This window comes from Castanea sativa, chromosome 10 (assembly GCF_040712315.1).
Source record: "Castanea sativa cultivar Marrone di Chiusa Pesio chromosome 10, ASM4071231v1".
NCBI classification, from domain to species: domain Eukaryota; kingdom Viridiplantae; phylum Streptophyta; class Magnoliopsida; order Fagales; family Fagaceae; genus Castanea; species Castanea sativa.
Genome location: NC_134022.1, coordinates 12,440,565 through 12,454,204, shown reverse-complemented (window position 1 = coordinate 12,454,204; position 13,640 = coordinate 12,440,565). Strand labels below are relative to the sequence as shown.

The following is a 13,640-nucleotide window of genomic DNA, read 5'->3' as shown; positions in this document are numbered from 1 at the left end:
TGAGGATCTTCGAGTCTCTTTGTTAAATCTTATGAGATTTTATGTATTGGATTTGTATTGGTGTGCTGATCTAAATTTCAAGGCCCAATATGTAAAGCGTCAATTGAAAGCCCCACTAAAATGAGAATGATACGAGATTCATCCCTCCTCCCCTCTTTTTTTTTTTTTTTAATAATCTGGAATGTTATGTTCACAATATTTTTATAACAAATTCGAAGTGACAGGTTATTATTAGCTGTTACAGGTGAGCAAAAAAAACAATTTAAGTTGTGAATTAGAATTAGAACCAATAATAACTTACTACTTATGATTTGTTAAGAATATATTGTAAACATAACACTTTTTTTCTTTCTATAATAATTGTCCATTAAGAAAAAAATGTTGCCCATTGCCAATATTTTATTATTACTATTTGGTTTGCCAATATTTTATTATTATTATTTGGTTTTTTTTTTTTTTGATAAGATTATTATTATTATTATTATTATTTGGTTTTTGCTATGTTACTAGAGCCATCGTCAAATTCTTATAAAAGTTTCAAATGTGGCGGATGCTTTTTAGTGTGACAAATCAAATTTTCATACTATCCAACTTTTTAGTGTGACCAATCAATTCATACCATCCAACTTTTTACTGTGACCAATCAAATTTCCACACCACCCAATACCCACCCCCAGTTCTTGGCTTTCCATAACAGCACCTTATCCACTAAGTTAGGAGCTGTGGAAACAAGGGATCTGAATAAGTCATAACTGTGCACCCAACCCCATCGAAGACGCTATTGAGCATGAGCTGAGAGTATGAAATTTATTTCTAAGTGCTTTCCATTGCGGCATTCAAACTTAGGACTTTCACCTTCCAAACCCTTAAGCCCTTCGAAGACGCTATTGAGCATGAGCTGAGAGTATGAAATTTTATTTCCAAGTGCTTTCCATTGCGGGATTCAAAACTAGGACTTTCACCTTCCAAACTCTTAAGAGTGAGCCCATAACCATTAGACTATTAAAACAAAGTTTGGCTACAAACTTAGAACCAACAATAGGAACTTAAGAAGATGGGGAAACAAAAAAAAGTCTAGGCTCTTGGGTTCCCAAAATCTATGCTTCGTCTCTTCTTTCACCCATAATAGAGAAAGAGTCGCTAATGGAGACCCCTTTTGTTCTTTTCTTTTCCACTTTTCTTTTCCACTTTACTTGTCATATGGTATGTCCACATTATAGGAGTTGGGCACTTTTATTGCTCCTTTTACGGTATGGTCTCTAATGTTTTCTAAGACACTCGAAAGGAGTGGCATCCACTTGAAATCTATTGCTTACAAAACATGACCCATTTGAATTCAAAGCCACAAAAATCACATGATGCAACATTCCACTCAGCAATTGTCCTTTTTGTTAGGCCACCATGAGCACTTGGGATTGGGAATCTTAGGTGCAGGGTCCCCTTCACTCGCTTCACCCCTTCCTTTTTGCACATTGTTTTTTTATTATTATTTTGTTCATTCTATTCAAAGTATTTGTTTCACAAATTATTGGGAAAATAACATCTTCCACTCCTTTCTTGACCAAATTGCAAGTTGCTGGACTCAGATCTCCAACGTACGTAATACCATCACAACAAAGACATTTTATTCTTATGTGGCATTATTTTATGGACTATAGCAGGGAGATGTTCATACTTGCGGAGTCCTTTCAGTTTACTTTAGTTTTAGATTTACAGCATATTACTTTGCAAATGTTCACAGCTTATGTAACCTGGATGTAAAATTTTCATCCCATTAACTGCCTTAAATTTACAGAGATTTATATTGACAATAGCCCATATATCATGATTATGTGACCATGTATCAAGTTGTTCTAAATTGCAACCGTTGAATTTTTGTGCATCTTGGTTAACGATCTTATGTCAATTGTAAATCTTGAAACGAAAAATTATTTTGCTAAATTAAAGGTCTAATCAAATGTCACGAGCTAGTGAAGATTAGATATTGATTATATTATCTCATAGTTGATATTCTATAAAAGTACTCATCAAAGCTTCTCCAAAAAGTTCAGAATGACAAGGCTTAGCAAAAAAAAAAAACAGAGAAAAAGAGGTTCAGGATGACAATATATATTGTAGCCTTGTCGGTACATGGAAATCCCACTAACTAGTTTGTCTGCACGAGAAGAGCGTTTTTTTTTTTTTTTTTTTTTACAAAAAATAGACCTAAGACTCTGTTTGGAATTCACTTATTTTGCTGAGACTAAAAATTTTTTACTAAAAATATCGTAGATAAAAGTAAAAGTTAGCTGAAATAATACAATAGGACTTATGAATAGTATCAAAAAGTATAGTAGAGCTTAAAAATAATAGCAAAAATAAGCTAAATAGTAAAATAAACTGATAGAAAATAATCTATCCAAACACACTAAGGTATTGTTTGGGTAGTGAGTCTGCAGCCATGTTTTGCGATTTTTTTTTTTTTCTTCAGCTGAGCAACTCTTGCACTGAATTTAGGCATGTAAACAGTACAACACGCATGAACAATAACTTTTTTATTATTTTTAATTTTTAATAAAATAAGTTGTATCCAAACTCACAACTGTACGTTTGTTTTTATCAAGACTTTCAAAAACCAGTTGCTGTAAAACTTGACCCGTGCCTTGTTTGCACCTAAAGTTGTTTTGTCGACTTTGTTTGCACATTGCCGACTTTTGTTTGTTAAGCATTTTTGAATTTCATGAATTTTGTTTTATCTAATGTCTATATCTGCATTGGCAGAGCCCTTAGTGCCGGCAGCAATGACCTCCAAAAGTTTAAAGTCTTATGTACAAATTTTTTAACATATATCCTTTAATATATAAAAATAATTTAAAATCTATTTATCACATGAAAATTGACATCAATATTAACGGTATAATTTTCAAAATATAAATTTTATAACAACTATTTGAATGGTGTAATATTTCTTAAAATTACACTAAATGTAACTTGAACCCAACTATATATATATATATATATATATATATAGTCATAATTTCAACAGTGAAAGTTATATATACTAGTTACTTAAATTAATGATTCTAAGAAAAAACTTATTTAAATTAATTGAAAATTCATAAAATTATTATAAATAAAGTTATCTTGTTATTCATACTGGCGGACCGTATTACTGTTTAAATTGCAATTTCTTTGTTTCGTGATATTTTCCGAATATTATGAATTGTAATATATTTAAGCAATTATACTAATAAAGTTTCTGATATTTGAATAAGAGATCTGGATTTAATTTCTGCTTACACTAAAAATCGATTAATGTTTTAATTTGATGATAAAGAGATATCATAGAGAACGAACGTCATAGGTTGAAACTATCTTAAACCAAAAAAAAAAAAAAAGTTATACATTTTAACTGAATTTTTTTATGAAAAGCCAATTAAAAATCGTCTTCACCATGATTAAAAGACATTACTTGAATAAAAATTCATAAAGTAAGCAAAAGTTACCATGATTTTGACAGATATAAATTAAGTTACTTTTGGACTTTTTAATTTTTATGGGTGTTTAATCCATAACTCAAACCTACTAGGTTGTACAGCTGTAGCATCTTAAATGTATTCACCGACACTGCCTCTACCTTGCACAGTAGTTAATATTTAATTGTCACAACATTCTCAACTAAAAAAGAGAGAGAGAGAGAGAGAGAGAGAGAGAGAAAAGAAGAAGAAGAAGAAGAAGAAGAGGAAGACATTTTTACTACTTTGGTTCAATTTTGGATTTAAAAATTAATTTGAATTTTTTTTAAGAATCGGATAGTATGTTTATTTATTTTTTCTGATATTTTCTAAATTTATGTCATATGATATAATTTTTCTATTTTTTATTTACTTGAATAACTTAGTTGTACTTTAGTATAGTTACTTTTATAATTATATGATATAGTAATTAATTATTAATAAACTTATGGTTCAACTACTGAACCACTAATTCAACCAATCTTTCAATTAGATAAATTTTCAGTTTGTTTCTCAAAAAAAAAAAAAAGATAAATTTTCAGTTCGATCGGTTCTATTAACTCCTAACAATCATCCTAAATAATAAAGGAAAAACAAGGAAAGGTTTTAGTCCTTACTTGTCTTTAGTAGATTCTCATAATAATAATATTAAAAAAAATTAGTCCTACACTTTTTGGCTTGTAATATAAATTAAAAAAAAATTATTTCTAATATTATTGTTTATTTATGTGCTTGTCTACTACCAACATATTATTGATTAAAAGATATATAGGTTAAAAATATCAAATTCTTTTGTCAACATTTACACAATTTTTCAAGTATAATAAATTTTGTTTTTTGTAGTACACATATTAGGGTTATGAAGTATTTAATTTAAAATTTAAATTGTTAATATTACTTTTTCATACTACTGAACAAAGTAAGAATATAGTTTTATGTAGAAAAAAATACTTATTCATTATTTTATTTGGCGTCTCTAAGAGCAAATTCCTGACTTTTCCAATATCTATATAATGTATTAAAGAGTAAAAAGAACTCAATAAAGGACCCAAATTAAATTTTAATTACTCTTTAATTTTGTATCAAATGTTATTCAAATTAGATTTCTCTTGCTCTAATCTTATATCAAGTGTCCCTTAAAAATTCAAATAAAAGTACATCTATTTCATTTAAAATTATTTCGAATGCATCTAAAAAAACAACTTTTAGCTAATTCTATTTAAAGCTCATTCAAAATATCTAAGTTTTCTTACAAAAACTTAATATTATTTCTAGTATATAATTTCAATGGAAAAGTATACAATATATAGTTTGTTCCCCTTCAATTCATAATAACTTCAATTTCGTTTTTTTTTTTTTGAATTATTTTTTAATCATGAAATAAATTTATTGTATCACAATTATAATCTACCAAATTATATACTAACGAGGTTTTTTCAAATATTAAAAAAAAAAAAAAAAAAGATCAATAGTATTCAACTTAAGTAAGAAGTTTTAATATATATTTTATTATGTTTTTCATTAAACGTGTCTATGCATAGAGAGTGACACAACTTGGATTTGATACTTTAACAAAAATGGGAATAGTATAGCAAATCTTTGAAATTATCCGGTTTGAGATCCTTAAGGGGGCAAAAAAAGAAAAAGAAAAAAGAGTTATTCTTATCTAGTTCTCTTTGAAAATAGAACATTTAATCATACAGAAAGGGAGAAACAGTAAAAAAAAGTATTAAATTAATTTCAATTTCATATACTTCCAAACTTCAAATTTTTTTTTTTTTTTTAAGGAACATCCAAACTTCAATTAGAACTCGAGAAATGTTACTTTCAAGAAATGATATCAATCAGTTTATCAAAAAAAAAAAGATACCAATCAGTTGGTGATAGGTTAAGAAAACTATGAGAAATGTTACTTTCATGAAATAATATTGATCTAAATAGAATAATTACAGAATGAGTTGCCCTTGGTGCTTTTTGAAACTTATAATAAGCACCACTTTAGAACTAAGCTATTGGTCATATATACCGGGTTGAGAGATCCACACGATCAAGATTTTTGCTTAAAGTGCAATTAATTTAGTGCGGATAGCATGCTTTATCTTTTAAGAAAAAATATATATATATTTGTCCTCCAAGGTCCCTCGATTGAATGATGACAAAGGTGACGAAGAATCACCAATGGAAAATATGCACCCCTTAAAATTTGTCATCTGCTTAAATTATCCTCTCTTTTTTTTTTTTCAAAGAGAACGCTTAAACTATTACTAACTATAGTTGTAGCATCCTGTTAGTGCGTAGCACAACAAGAAGTGCATGGAATCTTACTAGCATGCTTGCATTATCTTAAACTCATGCCTTGAGGGAGTGTCGTTGAAAAGAAGAAAAAATAAAAACAATATCAAACTCGTATAGCGACAGTAAGTACTACATGCATACACATTCTACTCGTGATAGATAATGCATGATTAATGCTCTCTCTCTCTATATATATATATATATAGAGAGAGAGAGAGAGAGAGAGAGAGAGAGAGAGAGAGAGAGAGAGAGAGAGAGAGAGAGAGAGAGAGAGAGAGAGAGAGAGAGAGAGAGATTCAATTTAAGGCAACTACTCTATAGTGATCACTTTTTATCATCAAACAAGACACTAGTTGTAGAGTTCGAAGTCCAAATTTCTTATTTAACAACAAAAGATTTAATTAGCTGAGTTAACTAGAAGTTTGAAACCTACAATTAATGCTCTTTTTATTTTTATAGAAAATATTTTAAAAAAATAATTTAAAAAAAATATTTTCCATTATTTGATGAGATGACAAATATTGGCCAATGCAAAATTTTACCCGAAGTTTACAGAGAATAACCAAATGAGATGGAACTCAAGTTAATAGAGAATACTTTTTATATTTGTGTTGATATTTTCATATCATTACTTGTAGATGTGTTTTAATAACTTGTTTACTTTAGATTTTCGCTTGTATTTACTTGTGTGATTTTCTTTTTTGTGTACAAATCTCTAGATATTTGTTAATGAACTTTAGTATGTGTGTTAGTGACTTGTTTATTTTAGATTTTTGACTCGTATTTACTTGTGTGATTTTATTTTGGATAAAAATCTCTAGATTTTTGTTAAGAACTACATAATATCAATACTTGTAGATTTGAGTGAATAACTTGATGATACCTACAGATTTTTACTTGTGTGAATAGTTTGTGTTGAAACTTTAGAGTTGTGTTAATGAACTTTAAATCGTTATTTTTTACAATAATAATAGAAAATATAAACAAGTATTTGGGCTTTGGGGTACTTTAGTATTAATAATAAGAAGGCTAAATTTAGCCCCTTCACTTTTATTTTGATTTTCAAATTAATATATATGGTTTAATCTAGTCCCTCAGTCTTTTAAGTATCAATCAATTTAGTTCTTTGTCCTATTCGATTAGCAAGTCATTTAGACAATTTTATTTTATTTTTAAAATAACATTCATCGAACAAAAGGGATCTGTTAAATAGTGTGGTTTGCTAAAAAGTTTGGACAAATGACCAGTTGATTCATTTGTACCAAATTATTGAACTAAATTGACAAAACTTAAATTGCAAAAACTAATTTAATAATTAAAGGGACTAAATTGAATAATATTGAAAAAAAAAAGTTTAATACTCCAAACTAAATTGAATAATATTAAAAAGTAATATTGATTGTCATTATTAATAATAACAATGAGAGAGAGAATAAAAACAAAATAAATGTGAGAGAGAGAGAGAGAGAGAGTTCATACGATCTAGTTCTTTCATATATGGATTCCTCATATTTATAAATTGTCTTCTTCAAACCTCAAAATCTTAATTTTTTTACCATAAAAATTCTTTTTTTTTTTTGGTATTACCAATTATTCCAATTATCCCACCAAGGAAAACTCACTTATGGTCTATAAATTCATTTTCTTATGAAAGTTTTGTGAAGCTATAAACCTTGCCTTAAACTATTGAAAATAGGATTATATTTATCTTTCTTACTTATTAAAAAATATATTTATTTTATGAAAATTAGTTCCTAGTACACTTTTTTTACGGGATATTTTATGGTAAACTAAAGCTATATTTAATTTCTTTGAAGATTTAAGACGCAACTTTTCAATTATAGGTTTTTGGGTAAGGAGCATTTGCATCTCATCTTTTAACTCTTGGACAATTTTCAGAGAAATCCATTTTGTCTAATTTAACTACCAACTTTTCAAATATATCCCACATCTCACTCCATATTATTTTAGTCATTCCATCAAAATATTTATTATCAGAGAGAGAAGGAGAAAAATTGAAAGAATAAAACCATTGAAAAATATGATAAAAGATCTACAGTTCTCGCTGCTTCTGAAGGTTTACTATAACATTTTTTTTTTTTTTAAAAGAAAATGAATATTTGTGGCGAGCAGAATATGGATTTTTTTTTCATGGACGATTTGAATATATTTATATATATATATATATATATATATATATAATTTAATGTTTAAGGAACTAAGCACCATATGAGCTTCATAAAAAATAAAATAAAAAATAAAAAAAAGGAACTAAGCACCATATGGGAATACACTAAGGCAATGATCTTTGACCCAAAAAAAAAAAAGTATCCGGGAAAAACCTGCAACTCAAGTTTTACTCCGTGCTCACTCATTTAGAATGTATCACCAAAATAAACAGTAAAAGCGCAATGAATTTTGTTCCAAAATGTTTACTCCCAACATATATATATATATATATATATTTTTTTTTTTTGATACGTCCAACATATATTCTTCTTGATTATAATAGTATTTAATTTATTCTTTGTGATAATAGGATTATTTTTTTTAAATTTTTTATTTGGGTGCAGCTGAATTGGATGATATCATTGTTTGGTAGATAATCATGAAGAACTTTTCTTTTTATAATTATACTTTGAAAAGAAAAAAAAATGAAAAACTGATGTCATTGCAAGCAAATTGTCACGTATGTAGGACATTAGAATTTGGAAATACTATATAATTTGAAACAAACATAAAAGGGATGTCGGCTTATCACTTTTTTTCTCAATTGCCATGTTTAAATATTGTTTCACACGAGTCAAGATTGTAGGCTACTAAATTCATAAGTACAGAAACAAAATGGTAATGAGAACTTATAAATCCCATCGTTGTGGTTGTCGGATATTGGTGTTTCACAACCTTGGGCAATAAAACCCTTTTTTTCTTTTATATCTTTTGAATCTTAAAAATTATTTATAAGATTTTCTTTCTATTTTTTTTTTCATTGAAACTTGATTGATATATAAAAGAAATATATACAAAATAATATATCAAAATTAGGTAACAAAAGAGAGAGAAATAATGTATACGGGGATTTTGGCGGGGCTGGGGGCAAATGAAACCCCTTCTTGATTTGGATTGTAAAATATTTTCTAGTGAAAATACTTTTTTTTTTAAATTTATTTTCTAGTATTTGGTTGTGTTTTTTAAAATACTTTGGAAATTATTTTTTTAGTGCTTGGTTGTATTTTTTTTTTTATACAAGATAGAAATTCTACTCTAATCTAATTTAAGTATATGTATGTATGTGAGTCTTCCTTCTAAAGACTTGACCCCCGACTCTTGCCCTCAGGAATGGACCTAAGATTTTAAACTAATAGGGGCCGGAGTATAAAGTTAAAAAAAAAAAAACTCTAAATAGGCATTCATATAGTATTTAAAAATTATAAATATACAAAATCATTGTTTCTAAATATATTAATATGCAATCATTTACCAACAAAGACAAAAACAAAAACAAAATAATGTTTTTTTTAATACTAGGTTGGCTAGGTTTTTTTTTTTTTTTTTTGAAATTAGAGCATTCACAATGGTAATGCTAAATATTTTAGCTTTTAGCACCTCAAAAAGCTACTTTATCTGTTTTACCACCTCACTTTACAATACATCTAATATCAAATGTTATTTTTTTTTTATCACTTCATTTAAAATAATATAAACAACTCATTAAAATAATAAAAGAAGAGAGAGAGAATTTGAGTTTTATAATTGAAGGAAGAGATAATCTTAATAAAATATTGTATTTTATTTTTAACAACTTACTATAGTCAACTGATATTATACCAGTCTACTGGAGTTGCAAAAAATTTAGCTTTAGTTTCTCCAATAACACATAAATTTCTGATTCTTTTGTGGTAAAATAGCTTCTTTTTTTTTTTTGCTAAAATACAATCATCATTGTGAATTTTTTATTACTTTTGTTAAGTTTTTGGGTTAGATAGTTGATATTTGGATGAGGCTAGTTAGGCTTATTGAAAAGAAGGTGCCTAAGGTTTTGAAAAGAGGGCCAACTACAAAAATAAAATATATAATAACTAAAAAACAATTGAACCTAGGGGGCTCGAGTTCACCCCACAAGAATTTTGTACTTGTGAAATGACCATCGCACCAAAGTTCCATTTTTTAAAATGCTATGAAAACATATTTTCTCATCTACAAATAATAATAATAAAAAATAAAAAAGAGAAAATTTTAGATTTAAAAAATGTGATCAAGTACCAATGATAGCTGCGGCCACGACCACTGGTGACAATGGTTGGCCACGAGAACATTAGTAAGGGGTGGTGGTTGGGTGGTAGACAGTGAAAGCGAGAGGTGGAGGGTAAAGATTCAGTTTATAAGTTTTAGGTGAAATTATAGAAAAATAGTTTACGAAAAATGAAAGTGTAAACTAGTTTTCTCCATAAATGTCGTTATTTTACATTCAATCCAAAAATAAATTTTGATTGACCAACATTTTCCGTCACCCCACACGAGGTAAATGCAAATTATATTTCAGTCTAACTAAACACAGCCGTAGATACTCCCCTAGCTATTTTTACTTTAACATGTGTCGTTTTTACTCCTTTTCCTTGTTGAGGCCACCTTTCTCCCTCATTGACAAAACCGACTAACATTAACCTGATCTATTTTCCTGACCGACCTCATATGACCCGTGCTCTCTTCCAACATGAACATCATCACTATTGTTGTCACCATCATCATAAATTCAGAATCACCTCTCTCTCTCTCTCTCTCTCTCTCTCAAAAAACAAATTAGAAGAAAGCAAAAGTTATTCGTTAATTTCTGAATGCATGAGTTTAATTTAAACAAAACAAAAGGACCTTTTCCCTTTATTTTAAACGTAGAATACAGCATATATACAAAAGGATTCATATCTACGAATCCCACTAAACATTTGGACAGTGTCCCCCGTGTCCCTATCTTCAACATAAGAGTACAAACATTTAGGAACCAAATAATATCACATTTTAATGATTTGCTTTTATACGTACTGTTCGATCTTGTTGGTGCGGAACATCACAGGAGGCAAGGTTCACTTTCCACCATCCAAGAATATTCTGGAACATAACAGATAAACACTAAGCACATGGACTGAAAAAGACATGGTACTTCGAAACATGTACACATTAGAAGCTTAGTAATTAAACTTCCTTGTCTTCTTGGTGATATTTTTCCAGTAGGGTATAGCTAGAGACGTATAGTATATAGTCTACGATCTAGTGCTTTTCTCCCATCTCTAATGAGCTTAACACGTTTAATTCAGCATCACTGAAACAATCGTAACCAAAATCATGAATACCAAAATCCTGACAATCCAACAACCATGAATAATTATCCTCCAAAGATGGCAAGCGCAGGTGATCAATATTTTCTCCATTTGTCTGGTTTTCCCAAGATGAATTCACTAAGGGAGCTTCGTCAATCCACAAGCTGTTCATTAAAGATTCATTGTTGCAAATATTATCTAACAAAAGCGAATCATGATCATCAGTACTAGAACAATTTTCAGTGGGTGAGCTTGAATTTTCCTCTGAGTGGATGACACTATCATTTTCCTGCAAACACTGGTTGCCAGATTGTTGCAAATGGGATGGAGTTTCGTCGGACACAGCTTCTTTATTAAGGGGTTCATGAGTCACAGGATCAATTCCCATCTTCAGAAGCTTTTTCTTGATATGTGTGTTCCAATGATTCTTAATCTCGTTATCAGTTCTTCCTGGTAATCTGGCTGCAATCTTGGACCACCTAATTAAGAATAGAATAGAATAAAACCAATAAGCACAAGAAATATTGTACTAAATAATGCTGATAACGTACAATTAATATGACTTGCTTTGATGAAAAGGTTTTCTCTCTTTAATCTTAAGCAAGCAAATTGTTTGATTGACTCTTTAAGATAATAGATGTATTATTGGAAAATACACATTAAATTAATAAGCAAATAATCACCATGAGTATAGTCAATAGGCTGCTATCCTAGTTGGTAGAAGTCCACTTTCAAACACATAACATCAGCCAAGTAGACAGTATAACGTGCGTCAGTCTAAGTACTATGATTTGAACCGCAAGCTTCCTCATCCCATATTTAAATTTAAGTATTGTGGAAATCAAACTTTGTAAACCAAAGGTGTGTGCTTTTTTCAAACGCTTCACTTATAAGTTGTCAATTAAGTACTTTATTTTAAAATGTATTTTTATCTTTTTCAACCTTATGATTGAAGACAAGAAAGTTTTAACCAAGCTTGCACCTCACAATAAGATTATATAATAGATTTGAAATATCATCAAGGTCAAAAAAACTTGTTCACAGGAAAAAAAAAAAAATAATACGCCAAACATCATTAATTAAATCATCATTTAAGCTTAAAAAATACTCCAAACGCAACATTAATGCATAGTGATAAAGAAGCAAATAAATTACAAAGAAATTTGAGTAATGACCTATTGCCAAGACGCGCATGAAGATCAATGACCAATTGTTCTTCAGCTTCACTAAGGAGGCCTCTCTTTAGGTCAGGGCGAAGATAATTTGTCCAACGAAGCCGACAACTCTTACCGCAGCGTCTGAGGCCAGCGAGCTTAGGGACGGCACGCCAACAGCACTGGCCATTGGTGAGAATGAAGTTGATGAGTTTCTTGTCTTCCTCAGCTGTCCATGGACCTTTCTTTACACCAAGTTTGTCACAGCATGGTTGCCTCCCCATAGCAGTAGAGCACTCTCTAGTATTACAAGGTCTAATACAATTCTTACTTAGGCAGCTTGTAATGACCCAAAAGCCCCACACCCACCTTTATATAAAGCCCTCACCTTTCCCAGCCAAAATTGTTGTATATATAATATGAGGACACTCAAAAGGCAATTATATTATGGGCACAGAAGAGAGAGAGAGGTCTGTGGGACCACCATTGGGTTGTGAATGAAAGGGATGTGGGAACTAAAATGGGGGTTCTGGTGTGTCCCGCTACACAAAATGCATGATTGTGAAAGATTGGTGACCCAAGGGGCAAGGGCAGCGCAAGACATGTAAGCATCCAAAAAAAATTTCCTTATTCCCATTTTCCTACACAAACCCACTCCCCCAGATTGCACTCTTACTCAACCATTCCATCACCCATTTCGTCATCACCACGTTTACGTGTCCTTGTTGTAAAATAAGCTATCGTACCATTGCACATTGCTAATTAGTCTTTTAGCCAAAAAAATTTATAAAAAAAAAAAAAAAATTGCTTGCTATTAGTGTTGGCATGCACACACAACATGAACCGCTTGTTAATTTATAGGAATTAAGCCTTAAGATCAACTATGGTTTTGCTTTCATGTTGAAGAAAACTAAATTAGCCAACTAATCTTGTTATCAACTTGATGAGTTTGTTGAGGCATGGACTATTCTTTTAACCTCTAATCACAAAAATTGTTGGAAAATGAGTTGGAATTAATATTTAGAAAATCAATGTGACTTTGAGCCTAATTTTGGAATGCTATTCTAGAGATGATAATTGTCCCAACTTGAAAGTGTTTGCTGTCAAGTTCAATTCACTCACGAGACACACAAAATCACAAACTAGTTTGAAGTTTGTGATTTTGAAGTTCAAGTTCAATTCAGTACTGCATGTAATCAATAATTTTGAAGTTTCCTTATGGGAAAATTTCTTTAGGAATTGTGTATTTTAATCGATTTTAGTTCCATAATTTCTAAACAATTAAAATTCATAATTGGAAACTTTATAAATATCATGACTTTCAAATTAATTCATAATCTTAAATATATATATATATATATATATATAGTAAAATCCTTATA

At 29.6% G+C, this 13,640-nt stretch overlaps 1 protein-coding gene across 1 annotated transcript; it reads right to left on the bottom strand.

Moving 5' to 3' along the window:
* Positions 1–10,638: 10,638 nt before the first annotated feature.
* LOC142612531 (MYB-like transcription factor ODO1) lies at positions 10,639–12,669 on the bottom strand. Its single transcript, XM_075784611.1, has 2 exons — positions 12,280–12,669; positions 10,639–11,583 (listed from the first exon to the last, which is right to left on the bottom strand). Exons 1-2 carry the CDS (start codon positions 12,540–12,542, stop codon positions 11,055–11,057), a joined length of 792 nt encoding a protein of 263 aa, XP_075640726.1. The 5' UTR covers positions 12,543–12,669; the 3' UTR covers positions 10,639–11,054.
* Between the last annotated feature and the right edge of the window lie 971 nt (positions 12,670–13,640).

What these genes read in the sequence shown, in the direction of transcription:
- LOC142612531 (XM_075784611.1), bottom strand. Translation starts at nt 12,542, where the DNA reads ATGGGGAGGCAACCATGCTGTGACAAACTTGGTGTAAAGAAAGGTCCA. An exon ending in CATGCGCGTCTTGGCAATAG is followed by an intron (nt 11,584 to 12,279) that starts GTCATTACTCAA and finishes ATTCTTAATTAG; the next exon opens with GTGGTCCAAGATTGCAGCCA.